Genomic DNA, 17,225 nt, shown 5'->3' on the forward strand with positions numbered 1-17,225 from the left:
TCGCTTTATCATTCAGGCTGTGTTCCCAGGAACAAGAGTGCTGATGGAATCAGTGGTAAAGGGGTGTTATTATACCATGTCGGGAACCTGGCACAAACTACTGGTGTTCTTAACGCAATGACTCACACACACCTCAGTGTGCCTGGAAGGGCTGGCGTAAGTGGTACATTCGCTCAGTGATGCAATCTGCCGGCATACAAGTGCAAGCCATTGCTGGGGACTGGCAGACCAGTGAAACTGAGTGTTCCATTAACATTTGGTGCTGCTGCTGCCGGTCATCAGCAATGCCAGAGTGCAGCCCTGAACCCTACATCTCAAGGCCAAGTAGCTGCACCACTGCCCAACTCCAGCCCCCACAGGCAGCCCCTTCACACTGAGCCCTTGGCTGCGGGATTGCCGGTGGAAGGGGAGGGGTGTGGAGGTGGGTTTATTATTAAATTGTAATTTCCATGTTATTTAATTAACTGAAGCCCAGAACCCCAATCTAGCATAGCCATATCTTTGGTACTGGTATAAGCTTCCTTAACTCTTCATTTCAAGTCTTCATTGGAATTGGTTTATTATTGTCATTTGTACCGAGGTACAGTGAAAAACTTGTCTTGCATACCGATTGTACAGGTCAATTCATTAGAGTGAATTGAGGTAGTATAGGGTAAAACAATAACAGAATGCAAAATAAAGTGTTACAGTTACAGAGAAAGTGCAGGTAGACAGTAAGGTGCAAGAGTCCATTTCATCGTACTAGGGGACCATTCAATAGTCTTATAATAGCAGGATGTGTTTAACTGGAGGAATGTGGAAAGATTTTTTTCGGAAGTGGTTTTCTTCACCTCAAAATTTCTTCCCAGTGCTTTCATGTTCTAGTATCTCCTTATTGCTGATAAATTATTGCTCCAATTATTACTGCACAGCATAGTGTCCTTTTCTTTCAGTCCTCAGATGCATTAGCAGAATCTCAGGAATTCTGTTGATAATATACCAAAGGTCATGCATGTGACTCATCCCTAACTGCAAGTGTCTTACCTACTTACCCTGTCATATTTACTGAGTTATAATCCCTGGTTTTCCCTCAGGTAACACAATGTGTGCATTTGAAAACTGTGTTTAAGATAAGTGAAATTGCCAGTGTGCTATATCATTTGAGCACATTGGCCTGGATTGTGTTTGACCTGCCTCGCCTTGCATTTGCTTTCTATGGGTTGCCCCTGACCATGTTTACTTTTTGCAATTACCTGGTTCCCAGAGTCCTCACAGACTTGCTATAGTGGCCATTCTACAAGGTTGGTCCAGAAGAACACACTGATGACCTTCCTGGGTCCTCCTGTAAGCTCACGCTGTCAAACATATTTTCCATTCTAAATATTTCTGATGTTCATAGATGTTAGGGTTAGAATTTCTAAATGTCTGTGAATGTCAGAAACACTTAGAAATAGCTGAAATACATGTACATTAATAAAATGATTAAAAATAAAAAATCAATTTCATTTAAAACACATCAACAGTATTAATTAAAATACTGAACTTACATAATGTTTTAAAGTTTAAAAATAATACAAACCTCTCAGCTTCACTTACCTTTCCCATTTAAAGCCAAGTAAATATATCTGGCTCCTCTGTTTTGGACGTTTCTAAACTGCCCCTAGATTCACACTGAACACCAGCATGCAACCGTGTAAGTAAAGAACATGTTAACGTGCAGATTGGAGTTAATCGACACTTACAAACCACTACCTCGAAGGTAGGTCAATTCGGCCCATAATTCTTGTATTCAATTATATAGGGAGTTAGTTATGGATTGTTTATTTCTATGACAAAGAGTATTGGGTTTTAGGAAAATTGTACATGTTCATAAAAATATTTTTACATTTTCTATCGGCAAGAGCCCTTGTCATTGTTTCTATTAAATACCTTCTGGGATAATATGTACAGAAAAGGATAACATTAGGATGAAAAAATGAAATTGTTCTGTTCTTTTTGCAGCTACTTTACCAAGAAGTATCAGTTATATTGGCATAGAGAGTCAACATGAGGCAGAGTAAGTATTTTGTACTTTTAAAAGCCTAAAATATAAAGAGATAACATCTCTTTGGTCTCCATGGGATGATTTGTCATAATCAACCTGAAATTATCTATAAAGTCACATTGGACACAATGAAAACTTCCAGGAAAGTCACAGTAATATTTTAAGATAATTTAACATGCACTTAAGATAAAGTTTCTGGTTGGAGCAGAAAGTAAATCATAATGTCATCTGAGATAAACAGAATTAAACTTAACAATTAACCCAGGATTATTGGTATTTCACTTAGTGCTATGCATTTAAAACTCTCGGCTTCCTGTTTAAATTGCATTATCACCTTGCCTTTACAGTTTTCTGCAGTTCTATGATTCACAGAAAACTGATTCTGGCCCCTTGTACATCTCCCAAACTTCTCGACATACGAGCTTTGGATGAACTTTCACCCATCCAGTCCTCCATCTCTGCTCCTCTTTTGAGATTCTCCATAAAAACCGCCTGTTTAACCAAGCTTTTAGTCACTCCCCCTAAAATCTGCTTTTTCAGTTTGCTGCTCATTTTTATCCAATTACAATCTGTGAAACACATTATAATGTTTTCCTCTGTTAGATGTTCCATACAATTGTAAGTTAGCTAATGTATTTTTAACACCAGTGTATTTATCTTTGAATATGGAGCTAGATTGCCTGTAAGTTGCTATTCAAATACTCAGCAGACTGAAGCTTAAAGTATGAGGAGTATTTATTCTACCAAGATTCCCAGTGTTAGTGAAGATGTAAAATATGGCCACAAACATTTGATGAAAAATGAGAGGAATATGATGCTGCAGCTTTTATTAGAGGATGAGATCAAACAGTCTCTGAGTTCCAATGAAGAGTCATCAACTGGAAACCTTAACTGTCTTTCTCTTTCTAATAGCATTATGCCTGACCTGCTGAGTATTTCCAGTACTTTGCAGATGCAGACTTGAGTAACATTTTTAGAAAGTGAATTTAAAGTGTGCAGAGTATTGAATGGAATAATATCTGATCGTCTGGAAAGGATCAGTCTGTGCTCCTATAATCCCAATGGTGCTGGATTATTGGAATTTTAAAGTACAATGATTTCAGTTAATCCATGTAATATTGAAGCCTAAAGATTTGATTGTTAGTGGAACAAAATCAGTGGCTATCTAATAATTTAAGAGGTTACAGTCAGGATTCAGAATTTTTTCACCCAGAAGGTACTTGGACTCCTGAATGTACTGCTCAAAGGGGTGATGGAGGCAGAGACTCATAACATTGAAATAGTATCTAGACAAGCACCTGAATCATAAAAGGGCCAACTGCTGGAAAATGAGATTATTATAGAGAGGTATTTAATGTTGGCACAGACTTGACAGATCATTGTTTTGTGCTGTATGACTCTAGACTCTATTGGGTCTGAGACCTTACTTGGAGCAAGCAATTTATGCAATCATTTCTAAAGATAAAAAAAACTGCAGGTAGGCATAACAATATCTCTTTATCTTCTCAGGCCTGTAATACCATTTAGTGGCCAAAGGTCCTAATATCAGTTATCAACTTTCTATTGATTTCCCTCAATATTTCTGACTAACATAAAATCTCCAACTATCAATTTCAAATTAACAAAATACCTACCATCAACTGTTACTTAGCTCTGTCCTTTTTTGAATAATGGCATGAGACGCTCAACAAAAACTGACGTAATAGGTCTCATTCAACACACTGCACCTCCAATATTGAACTGATTGTCATCTTAATTTGTATCCCAATTCTGAGAGTCAAGCATTGTGTTATAGCTTGGGCCTGTGAGACATGTCCAGCTGCATCAGGAGTTCAATGCTAGGCTGCATAGAACTTTCAAAAGGTTGTCACTCCTCTAAATTTGAATAAGCTATTGCTATTGGAACAGTTTAAGAACTGCCTAATGTAGGACTCAATCAAAACAAAATAGAAAAAAAAATATTTCTTCTCTGCCGAATATATCTTCAGGTGAGTAGATCCATTGATTTTTTTTTTCATTGTCAAGCTAGTAGTGAGACTCTACATCTCTAGTTATTGATCAGAAGGACAAAGATCTTCAAACATTGACTGTCCATTTCCCTCCACAGATGCTGCCTGACCCGCTGAGTTCCTCCAGCAATTTGTGCTGCTCCAGCTTTCCAGCATCTGCAGTCTCTCTTGTGTCAAACAAAGTAATTGCTTACAGTATATTTAAGGTTCTAAAGTAGAAAATATGTTGACCATGGTTTTATTTTGCAGGCCTGGAAGAAAGGCAAGGCATTCAGATACCAAATCTAGACCAGGTAACTGCTTCATAAGTCATTTATGCCTTCAAACAAAACTCAAACATTTAATATTACGATTTTCAATACTTGAGATGACTTGGTCTTTTCTTTGTCTTACTTGTTTAGATCTCCTACAACTAGGCTTACTTCTACCATTGCCTTCAATTGGCAACAGAGCTTGCTCGAGGAGAACAGGAAATTCCATAAACTCAGGGTGGCAGTGTCATAGTCTACCTGATGTAGTGCTGCGGAGACTTAAAGATCATGGTAGTTATGTGAAATTATAGCCAAGGGAAACTGATGAGGAAAAAATACAGACCAGAAACAAAAGATAACATTCAAAAGCATTTAATGTTTATCAGAGTCATACAAATTATGTATTCAGACTGGAATGGTTTAATGAAGTTCCATACAATACATTGCAATATAAGTGGCTTGAACCTGTGTAGATTCAGGGCAAGAACTAGGAGCAGATGAGAACTTGATTCAGTATACAAAAGGATGGATACTGCATAGTAAAATAATACGAGGGCTCAGTATTGCAGTTACTAATGTTCCTCCAGTTTGATGCAAAGTGGTAAAATTTGCAAGCAATTATCAAATTAATTTGGTGCTATGGAATAAAAGAATCTAACTCAGAATTTAGAAAATGAATTAAATTATAATGTGGATGGGATGAGAACTTATGTGGCCACATAAATTTAATACAGGTATTGTGAAATATTGCACAATGCAAGGAAAATAAGCAAAATATGTTAGCAGTGAACTTGGTTGAAATAGCAAAGCAGAAAAGATTCCTGGGAATCCTTCTAGTATCAATGCTTAGCTTCAAACAATGCATAGCATCACAGATATGCTCAGAATTAAAATGGTTTACTCTTGTGGTTACAGTGGAGAGATTCTATTAATGCAGTACTATAAAACTATCAAACTGGAAAGCAGAGCATTAAAATGTTGTTTGTGATACATTTCTAACATTTTTTGGTTGGCAGAAGGCTGCAGTCATAATCACAATCATGTGCTTAAACCTCCAATGCTATGGATGATATATTTTCAGATTTTCCATAACAACCAATCTTCATGAGTAGTGATTAGAACATTATGCGTAACTCATTGGCAAGAGTTTATTATTTTCATGGAATGTAGTGCTGATATTACTGTTTAAAACTAATCTTCAAAATGTGAAGCTACAGTATTACTTTCCATGTAATTTAATATGTCTCTCTCTAATCACATTGCTTCTTTTGTATTATTATTTTGCATTTACTTATGGATTCTACTCTCATAGTTCTCCATCATTTAATCATAAACTCTGTACTTGGAATTCCCTAATCTGATTTTGGTATTCTCATTTATAGCATCTGCAGGAATAGCAGTGTCTCAACGGAAAGTACGTCAAATCAGTGACCCAATCCAACAGATTCTCATCCAGCTGCACAAAATCATATATATTACACAGGTATGTGTTTGATTCATTCTGTTATTTTATTACTACCTGTTGCATTTAAATCCTTTCAGTTTTAATTTCAAACAGACAATGTTCAACCCAGGGATTTATTTACTAAAATGTTCAGCTTTCACTTGGTGTGATTAGTAATGTGGTCAGGACAGAAATCTGTACCCTTTGTGGATAAACAGTGGCCTGGACATTCTATTACATTTTCAAATGCATGTTCTAATAGCATTATATGTGGCAATTTTATGTAAACTTGTGGGAGAACTGTGTTCTGTATGCATAAGCAATGCAAATCTGAGGTCTTCTGCAAAAACTATACACTGATTGAAAGAAATTTAAAGTGGGAGCTTTTAAAGCAATGGTGTCCTGGTACTTAAAGTCATGACTTTGTGTAAAAGGAGGGAGATTAGAATTAGAATTAGGATTAATGTTCTCCGACACCCAGTGGGAGACTATAATGGGGGGAAAATGTTGTAGTTACACATCCTTCCATCACGCAAAATGTTCTACATGCAACATCAAGCACATCGATGTGAATCATGGTGATTTTAGGTCTTCTTTCACTGGCCAACATAACGATAGACTACATGAACTTTAGCAAGGCATTTGACAAGGTTCCTCATGGTAAGCTAGTCTGGAAGGTTAGATCACATGGGATCCAGGATGAGCTAGTCAATTGGATACAAAATTGGCTTGGTGGAAGGAGTCAGTGAGTGGTAATGGGGGAATGTTTTTCAGATTGGAGGCCTGTACTAGTAGGTTGCCACAGGGATCTGTGCTGGGTCCCCTGTTGTTTATCATATACAGTACAGTAACAATTTGGATGAGAGTGTGGGTAGCATAGTTAGAAAGATTGCAGTTGACATGAAAATTGGTGGTGTAGTGGACAGTGAAGAAGGTTGCATTTTCTCATGGTACCTACATTAAACTATCTTAATTCAATGGACAATTGAGCTACTTTTCTCACTCCTGCAGGACCAGATGTTAATTTATCATGGCTTTTAAACAAGAGTATTTTTAGGATATTATAATCATTATTGAAAATATGGATTATTGAAAAGAATTTAAGTAAACATTATCAAGTAAACATGCATGTTTCCTACTCATTAAGCTAAAGGAATACAGAATTCTTTCACTTCAAGTTAACCTTAACTAATCATTCTCAGACCAGTAACAGTTACAAGACCAGTTTCAGTATGGCACCAGCATGTTAGTTGCAGTTTGCCCACCGGGAATTCTTTGAACATGGCAATGACAAGTTCAGTTTAGTCAAGGTACCTTTGTGGCTGAACCAATGATCCATCACTTGAGCTTAGTGAAACACAGTTCACTACAGCGTAAGGAGAGAAGTGGATCCCTTAATACTTTTTTTCTGGTTTGGAATCCAAACGTGGTGCATGATTTGGAAAAAGCATTTTGCTAACTGCACAACGTTATCCAATGACAGAAAATTCATGTCAGGAAAAGTTTTTTTTAAATCTTAATATATTCACAGGTCGTTCTTATCTATTATCTCGATTCTGATGTTACCTACTTACAGATATATATAGATATGGGCTTAAATAACCATCTATCCTGTAGTTTCATTTCACATACATAGTGATGCCACATGTTTTTCCTGCACTATTAAACATTTTTGAAATATAAGATGCATTCTATGACCTACTGTATTCACTTCTGAAATAATTAAGACCACAATACATATTTGTATTATAATGCAAAAGAATTGTTAAGTGCAGTATTATCAGACTTTCATGCCGAGAAGTTATACAAATTTTTCTCCGTTATCTATGAATTAAAATGAAAACTCTCAGATGTTAAATTCAATTTTCCTCTCTCTCCACAGCTTCCACCTACTTTACATCACAACTTTCGAAAAAGTGTCATTGAGAGGTTTAAGAAATCACTATTTAGTCCACAGAGCAATCCTTGCAACTTGAAAGCAGAACTTAAAAAGGTTTGTTATCATAACAGATAAAATGACGATGCAAATTTTGGAAATTAAATATTCAGAAATTTCAAACATACTTCTGAACCACAGAAATCTTAAAAGTCAAGGGAGTATGTTGAGGGTAATTTCAAAGTATAGGTCAAGAAACAGCTGGCCAAATTACTATTGTGCAACAGATTAAATTCTGTGCAATGTGAAACAGATACAATCTGTTGACAATTCAGTGAATTTTAATGTGCATTTCCAAATGATATTGAAATAGTGTAGAAAAATAACTTTAAAAACAGGAAATATCAAAAGGTATCGTATTTTTTCAATTGACCAGTTCTTCATACCCTTTTGAGATTCTACAGAAATATTTGACTGCCAAAATCACATCACAAGTAGATTTCTTAAACTTCCTAAAAGTATTTTTTAATGACAGATTCTTCAAGGATCCCCTGAACTGATTGAACTGAACTTCGTGACAGCAGATTGCAGTTTAATGCACCAGATATCCAGGGCGAATGCAGCATTCCCTGGAGACAGAGCAGGTAACAACCATTTGATCAACACTTCCACTAACCCACTCAACATGTTACCTAGATGAGTAACTGTAGTATATTCTGTGGATGGTACATGTGCCAGTGGTTGAGAGAACAAGCAGTGTGGTGGACACAAAACCAATCAAGTGGGCTGCTTTGGCCTGGAAGTCTCAAGTTCTTTTATATCATGGGAGCTGCACTCATCCAGGCAAGCCCACGCCTTTGGTACCTAACCAGCAACAACTGCTATGCTACCACACCCCACACCTGCAGAAAGTATTGCCCATCCATTATAAAATGTGCCGGAAATGAAAATCAAATATATATTTTTTAAAAAGTTGGGTAATTCGTTGTGGTTGATTCTGTTCAGGTAGTGAAAACAGAAACTACCAGTGCCTTGTATGTTAATATTTTACTGCTAACCTGACATCCAGTATGTGACAGTTAGTTGTCCACCAGTTATATTACTCTCTGTATTTACTCGCTGGTTCATCACTTTAGTTATTATTGTTCCTTCCAACCCAACTCCAGTGAACACCTACAGCTATGAATATGAAGAAGGAATAACTTACGAGCAGATGCAGGTTAGTCTTTCATCATTTACATGTTTAACTATGTTTGCCTTTATTTCATAATATTTTAGACCATAAGACATAGGAGCAGAATTAGGCTATTCGGCCCATTGAGTCTGCTCCGCCCTCTCAACCCTATTCTCCTGCCTTCTCTCAGTAACCTTTGACGCCCTTACTAATCAAGACCTATCAACCTCTACTTTAACTATACCCAATGACTTGGCCTCCACAGATTCACCACCCTCTGGCTAAAGAAATTCCTCCTCATCTCTGTTCTAAAGGGACATCCTTTTATTCTGAGGCTGTGCCCTCTGGTCCTAGACTTTCCCACTACTGGAAACATCCTCTCCACGTCCACTTTATCCAGGCCTTTCAATATTTGGTGGGTTTTAACATATAACAAGTTTGAAAATAATGAACCACATCCAGTGTTGTTTTGATACATAAACATGATGCATCACAATGTTGGATACCATCTAGTTCTCAAAGGGTCATGAAATCAGAGTCATTGTTCCACAAGGTTCAGTACAACCTTAAGTGAAAAGTATTTTTGCTAACATTTGCCTGTATTATTTGAAAGGCAGGGAATGAAAAAAATGCTTGCTAATATTTTTGTTTGTTTTACATATAGATGATGATTGAAGAAGTTCTTATTGAAAGTGGTTATTATGACATCCTCAACACCGTGAATAGGTAAGTTTGTACACACACAGGAAAACTTTTAACCACGGAGGAACAAATGCCTTGGATCAGCTGAAGAGTAAAAATGCCCAACTATGAGCCAATACAAATCAGCTCATTTCCAGTTATAATTGAGCTGAGTGTCCAATTATGTTCAACTCTGACAAAATAGATCATTAGATATTTTGTGGAGGCACCCTGCCTCAAATTTTATTTGTATTTTTGGCTAAATACTCCTCAGGTAGGTTTGCCAAGTACTGGGTGGCAAGGTCCACCCAGGAAAGAGACAAGTGACAGTCCATTAGTGCCTGCAGGTAGATCCCCATCCACGTGCAACCGAACATAACTCTTACCAGTACCCACACAATCTCTGCTTCTGCTCCTCTGTGATACAAAGACCCCACATGGACAGCCACGCTCTACAACTGCAAGCACCTTCCACTCTCCCACAATCGCTCCTTTTACTTCAGCCTTGTACTGTAACACTTTATTCTGCATTCTGTTATTGTTATCACCCTGTACTACCTCAACGCACTGTTGTAATGAATTGATCTGTAGGGATGGTATGCAAGACGCGTTTCTCACTGTACCTTGGTACATGAGACAATAATAAAACAATTTAATTTTACCTTTATCCCTGTTTCCCTCACAATTGCAGTGACCGACATCTTCAACCCCCCCCCCCAACCATGATTTCCCACTGAAATCCACACCCCCGCACTCCACTACCCAAACTCTCCCAACTTCATCTACGCTTGCTGCCCCATGGTCCAGACCCATAGTTCACCTACTCGTCAGGGAGGCCTTCACTCTGTCAACCTGGCCTTGCGTCACCACATGCGACTGGCACCACCTACCCTGCTGCACAGACAACAATAGTTGGGTCCAGGATAGGCCTCAGTCTTGTATCCGAGTAGAACTATAACCCTGATCATACTCTCTCCCTTCTTGCCAGACAAATTATCATTACCCATCCCGCCACCTGCACCAAAATCAGAACATGCTGGAAACATAGATCCGACAAAGGATCTTCAACTGAAAACAGGAACTCTGTTCCTCTTTACACTGATGTTGCTGGACTTGCTGAGTGTTTCTAGCACTTGGTTTTGTTTTAGATTTCCAGCCATTGCAATTTTTAAAAATTTTTATTTGCTACCCCGCACTATCATTTTGTCCTTTCTTTAACTTCCTAAATTTCCTCTCACTATTTAGTTTAAAGCCTCATCTATGATACCAGTTTCTCAGTTCATGAGGACACTGATCTTAGTGATCAAGTGAAAACTATCACAACAGTAGAGCTGGTGTCCATGAATTTAAACCTATTTCCCCAACGCACATTAAATTCTCTGATCTTATTTACCATCTGCCAATCTGCATGTGGTTCAGGTAGTAATCTGGAGATTATCACCTTTGTAGTTCTCTGTTTTAATTTGAATCATAGAACACAAAACAGTACAGCACGGAACCTGGCTCTTCAGCCCATGATGTTTGTGCCAACCATTTTTCCAGTTTAAACTAATCCTATCTGCTTGCACCTAGTCTATATCCCTCCATTCCCCGCCTGTTCATGTGCCTCTTAAATGTTGTTGTTGTATCTGCTTCCACCACTTTCCCTGGCAGTGTGCTCCAGGCACCGATAAAAAACTTGCCTCCTAAATCTGTTTTAAACTTTCACCCTCTCACCTTAAATCTACACCCTCCAGCATTTGACATTCACAACCTGGGAAACAGACTCTGACCATCTGTCCTATCTATGAGTATCATTATTTTATATACTTCTATTATGTGTCCCCTCGGTGCTCCGGGGAATCTTGGTCCTATCAATGTCATTGGTTCCCAGGCAGATGACAACAATACCTTTCCCCTTCTTCTCCAAGTTTCTCGAGCTCCAAGGCAAAATCCTTAACCCTGACATGGTGCAGGCAACAGAGTCTTCACAGAGAACAGTCACAGAGAATTATCTGTCAAATATCATCCCCTGCTGCCACATTTTTCTTTACTCTCCAACTAGAATGCCCCCTGACCACAGAGTATTCATAAAATACAGAACTTAATGTTATATTAAGTTAGAGTGCTGCAGTACATTAAGATTTTTCGCAGTTTTCCATAGTAAATATTGAGATAAATTTAAAGCTAATGTCTTAGTATTAGGTTGCTAGTTATCATCCAACATTAGCCCACTTGCCTTCAAATGACAACATTATGAATTCAGCACCATCTCCAAAGTTTTGAACATAACATGTAGGGATTCTGGGGTATTTGCTGAGGATGAGATTGGTAAACTCTACTAGTTCATGTTAAATTTAACAATCCTTAAATGGAAGAGGAGCAAAGAACCCAAGACACGAGGAGGAGTAGGTCACAAACCCTCTGGCACCATCATTCAGAATGAAGGTTACAGAATGGAAAGAGGCAGTTTGACCCACCAATTCCAGACCAGCTATATGCAAGAACATTTCAGCTAGTTCCACTCACCCACAGCCTTGTATTTTTCCACATTCAAGTATTTATTCAATTCTCTGTTGAACACCACAATTGAAGACACAAACTGCAGATGCTGGAATCTGGAGCAACACACAAAATGCTGGAGGAACTCAGCGGGTCAGGCAGCATCTGTGGAGGGAAATGGACAATCATCGTTTCGGTTCAAAATCCTTAATCCAGACTGAAAGATAAGGGAAGGCAGCCAGTATGGAAAGGTTGATGGAAGGGGTGGGGCCAGAGCTGGCAGGTGATGGGTGGATCCAGGTGAGGGAGGGATGATAGGCAGATGGGGGAGGGGGAGAGTGGGAGTAGCATCAGAAGCTGGGGGTGGGGGGGGGGTGATAGGTGGATGTGACAAAAGGACTGCAGATGGTGGCATCTGAGAGGAGAGGACGGTGGAGCATGGAATAAAGAGACGGAGGTGGGGAGGGCAGAGGGGAACCAGTGGGAAGAGTGTGTGGGTGAGACAGGGTGATGGGGCCAGGTAGGTCAGGAGGAGAGAGTCAAGGGACAGAGGAGCACAATTTCAACTACCTTCATCACTACTCCTAAAAGTGCATTCCAGATCCTAAATATCAGTTGTGTAAAAAAGAGTTTTTCATTGTATCACTTTTGGTTCTTCTGTGGTTTATCTTCAATTATGTTCTCATCCTTTAACTGAAGGAAACAATTTGTCCCCATCTATAGACTTCTCAAGATTTTAAATACCTCCATCAGATCTCCTCTTAATCTCCCTATTCCAAGGAACAAAACCCCAGCTTCTCCAGTCTATCGACTTTAATTAAAGTCGTCTACCTTTCCCAAGGTATGGCACCCAGGTATGCCAGTTTCATCACTACTTCCCAAGGTATGGCACCCAGGTATGCCAGTTTCATCACGACTTTCTTGTTCTTGTACTCTGGGTCTCTATTTATAAAGCCCAGGATCCCATGTGCTTTTCTTTTTAAAAACTGTTCTGTCAACCTGCCGCTGCCATTTTCAATAATATATGGATACATCCCACAGATCTCTTTGTTCTTTCAGTATTGTTCACCTAGTTTATCTGCCTCTCCTTGCTCTTCCTACTGAAAGTTAACATTTCACATTTTCTGCATTAAATTTCACATTCACCCATTCTACCAGTCTGTCTAAATCCTTTTAAAGTCAATTAATATCTTCCTTGCAGTTCATAATATATGGAAGCATTATGGCATGTGCAAATTTGGAATTTGTGCTCTGTACATCCAAGTCCAAGTCATTAATAAATATTAAAAACAATGACTGTAGTACCAACCCTTGGGAAGACCACTATACACTTCATTCCAGTCCACAAAACAACTGCTTACAACTGCACTGTTTCCCAGTAACCAGTTTGCTTCCTATGCTGTTACTTTCTGTGGACTTCAATCTCGACTGTAGCAGTTATTCAAATACTGTTTGAATGTCCAGATTCACATCAACCCCATTTTCTCATCGACACACTGTTACCTCAACAAAACAAAAACCTCTATCAAGCTCGCTAAACACAACTTACCTTTGCTGGCTCTCCCTAATTAATCTCGCTTGTCCAACTGCCTGCTAATTCTGTCCTGGATTACCATCTTTAAAAGTCCCCCGACCACTGAAGTGAAACTGACTGGCCTAGAGGTTTATTTTTTTTTCAAAACAGTATGCAACATTTGTATCCTCGGACACCATCTCCAAATCTAAACATATTTGGAAGATTGCCACAATACCTCCACAATCTCCACCCTCAGAGACCTAGGATGCCTTCTGTCTGGACTGCATGATGTATCTATTACAAGATCAGCTGATTTTCTTATATCCCTATTTTAACAAATTTTAGCTCCCACAGTTACTAAATTGTTTGCACACCCAGTGAGGTGCTGGTAGGTTAATTGCAAAAAGAAAGTGCAGTTGATTGAGAGAGAAAAAGTTACAGAGTAGAGGGAAGTAGGGTGAAGAATAATGGGACTAATAGGAGCTAGACCGAACGGCCGCCTCCAAGTGTCGTGATAGGAAGAATGACGTTTCCACATTGACAGACCCGTTGTGTTCAGTATTTCCTGTTTTTGTTAAACAAATAGCGTTCAAAGAAACTTCTGAAACTCTGATTGTTTTTAAATGCAAAACTGTCCAGAGATAATGCCAGTTTTATTTTTATTTTACAACACTTAATTTTCTTGTCTCTGCTACGTCCATAATCCAGTAACTTCTTAAAAAATGTCTTTGCCAGAAATCACACTTACCCATGGACAATCAAGAACCATTTGACTGCACGGAGGTAGTCTACCTTTCGATTTTTATGAGGAATTGTCAAGAGACGTAGGCCAGAACTGCCCTCACACATAGAAGTACGTGCAAGCATTTAAACTTGACAACTTGTGGAGAGACAGAATAAACACACACGCACGCGCCCCACACCAATGCATGCACTTCCTTAAATTGCTTAATTATTATTGGGAATAATGATTATTACCAATAAGCAACAAGCATATTAAGGAGCATCTCTCCCCTTCCCCACCTCCAACTGTATTCTTAACATATTTCAGGAAGGATTTATTCTGTACATTTTTCTTTATGTATATATATATATATATATGTGTAAATAAGAGAGTGAAGATTGAAGTTGATTTCAGGCATATAATGCCGTCTGTTCCATATTTTTCCTATCCTATTTGTTTCATAGAGAGTATGAGTTGGTTTAAAGTTATTTCTTCATTTATTCCTGAAAATGCAAATGAAATTGATTTATTTAACTGAGTTCTTAAACATTTGCCATGGCAAATGTACAAAATTAATGAAATATAATTTTAGGTATGGCTCAGATCAGCATGATTGTCACATCTATGTGCTATTTGTACAAATTGGTAGCATAGATTCCATGTAGAAGGTGTGTTTTATTGATTAGCTAATTGTCTGTAAATTGGACTAGCCAATAAACTATTAGGTCCAATTTTATGAGACTGATTACATCATATTTAGTAATGGACAAGATCTGGTAAATATTCAGTTTAACATCCATAAGTTAATGTTGGTGCAGGAAGTTGTACAATTGCTGGAGAAATGGGACTTGTTGGAAGAAAGGTGACATAATGCAAAGTTACGTCTTCACCTACATACAGCACATACAAAGAAATCTGTTTGCCAGTTGCACCAGAATTTAGAAGATGATGACTGTTTTGATGAAAGAACGAGTTATAGCTTGAATTTAAAAACAATTGCAGTTTCACATTGCAAACAGAAAAAAACAGCTACACTTGTTTTATGAGGGAATCTGAGCCATTTTGAAGTATTTTCAATGAAAAGTGTAAGAACAGTTATGAACCATTAAATTTCTGTCCTGGCAATGATTAGTTACTGAATGTAATTGACACATATGAGCTGTCAATGTTTTTTAATATTGAAAAGAAATGAAAAATATTTATGTTTCCAATTTGCAACATTTATCCCACTTTATCAGTTGTGCATCTAGTCTGATTTGTGTGTTATTAAAATCTTATGCCACTGCTGCCTGCTTCTCTGCTATACGGCATGAATAATAAATGGTTTCGGAATACAGAAGCATCAATCTTTTCTTCAAACAGATGCAACATTCTAGGGTTGCTGCAATCTGAAGTAAGATCAGAAATTGCCAGAAATACCCAGCAGCACAGACAATATCGGTGGAGAGGGAAACAGGTCATGTGAGGTCAGTGAACTGCTTCTGCTAAAAACACCACAACCTGAAATATTGACTGTTCACACTCACCACACTTGCTACTTTACATGCAAACCATCTCTTCACTACCATTCATCTCAAGCGTCAGTCTAATCAAATCGGAGGTAGATTTTTGGGTGAATGAGGTTGGTCTCATAATTTTTCAGTCATGTTCTACTATTCTAGTCTAAATAATGTACGTAGCTGGCAAAGGCTGATTCAAATGCAACACTGGCTGTGCCTTCACCTGTTAGTAAGTAGCTTTAGGTAGCGACATTCTCTTTATTATTTAGTATAACCAACATATTTCAAAACTCAGAAGTCCAAGTCTTCAGTCTTAAAATATTTTACTGCTTCTTTATGAACATGAATATTTGAACTTGCATAAGATGCACTAATGTTACTGAATATTAATTAGTAATAGCTGCTCATGCAAGACTTAATTTAAGCTGTACCTCATTGCGAATGTACTAGTATTATCAGTGCACTAAGGATTCTCATATCTTCCAAAAATTGTGATCTTGGCAAAAAAACTCCATCAATTTACAGTTTTCAATAATTCATCAAAGTCTAACATCTCCAGACTTTTGATAGTCCACATAGAAACTTGTGACACAGGCACATAATTTACAAGGAACAAAAAAGCAGCTCAAAGTGTCATGCATTTATTAAAATTTTGATTGTTTGTGGAAGAATAATGGTGTGGTATTGCATTTAAATAGATCTTTAAAAGGAAATAAATTTTATGTAAACACAGTTTAAGATTTCTCTCCTGTACTGCACAGATTGAGTGAATAAGTGTATTTAAAAATAAGTTTCTGTTCATGTTTGCAAACTGGACAACAAAATGTTAAGAGATATTTAGAAACGTTCATGTTTTATTTTTGTAATACTTAAATTTCTCTATATTGCATTGAATAGTTATAATAAAATCTACAGTGAACAAATCCAATTTACCATAATTTTTATTTTTTAAAATTAAGAAATGAATATAAGTCAATACTCATCAGTTGGTCAACTTTCTATTCAAATTGATTTATATCATTTGGCTCTACTCATAGAGTCATACAGCACAGAAACAGGCCCTTCGGCCCAACACGTCCATGCCGACGGTGTTGCCCAGCGAGCTGGTCCCATCTGCCCGCGTTTGGCCCATAGCCCTCTAAACCCCTCCTATCCTCATACTTATCTGGATAGCTTTTAAATGTCACTAATGTGCCCGCCTCAACCACTATTTCTGGCAGCTCGTTCCAAATACGCACCACCCTTTGCGTGAAGAAGCTGCCCCTGATGTACCTTTTAAATCTCTCGCCTCTGATCTTAAACCTATGCCCTCTTGTTTTTAGCACCCCCTCCCTGGGAAAAAGACTGTGTGCTTTCACCCTGTCATGATCTTATACACCTCGATCAGGTCGCCCCTCAATCTCCTACGTTCCAGGGATTAAAGTCCTAGTCTACATAACCTCTCCTTGTAACTCAGGCCCCCGAGTCCGGGCAACATCCTGGTAAATCTTTCCTGCACTCCGCATTCTGTGTGTGTTCATGCAGAAGGAAGTGTGATATCAAATAAA

At 38.1% G+C, this 17,225-nt stretch overlaps 1 protein-coding gene across 1 annotated transcript in view; it reads left to right on the plus strand.

Annotated features, from left to right (window-relative positions):
• Window positions 1-16,325, plus strand: part of nek10 (NIMA-related kinase 10) — a 105,716-nt gene extending 89,391 nt beyond the window's left edge. The window contains exons 29-37 of the mRNA XM_052016978.1: window positions 1,981-2,035; window positions 4,282-4,325; window positions 5,666-5,766; window positions 7,610-7,720; window positions 8,139-8,247; window positions 8,770-8,822; window positions 9,442-9,503; window positions 14,191-14,238; window positions 15,542-16,325. Coding sequence (XP_051872938.1) covers window positions 1,981-2,035; window positions 4,282-4,325; window positions 5,666-5,766; window positions 7,610-7,720; window positions 8,139-8,247; window positions 8,770-8,822; window positions 9,442-9,503; window positions 14,191-14,238; window positions 15,542-15,644 — 686 coding nt within the window. The 3' untranslated portion in view covers window positions 15,645-16,325. The remainder of the gene's footprint in view (window positions 1-1,980; window positions 2,036-4,281; window positions 4,326-5,665; window positions 5,767-7,609; window positions 7,721-8,138; window positions 8,248-8,769; window positions 8,823-9,441; window positions 9,504-14,190; window positions 14,239-15,541) is intronic.
• Window positions 16,326-17,225: the final 900 nt, after the last annotated feature.

Source organism: Pristis pectinata, chromosome 5 (genome assembly GCF_009764475.1).
Source record: "Pristis pectinata isolate sPriPec2 chromosome 5, sPriPec2.1.pri, whole genome shotgun sequence".
Classification (NCBI taxonomy): Eukaryota; Metazoa; Chordata; class Chondrichthyes; order Rhinopristiformes; family Pristidae; genus Pristis; species Pristis pectinata.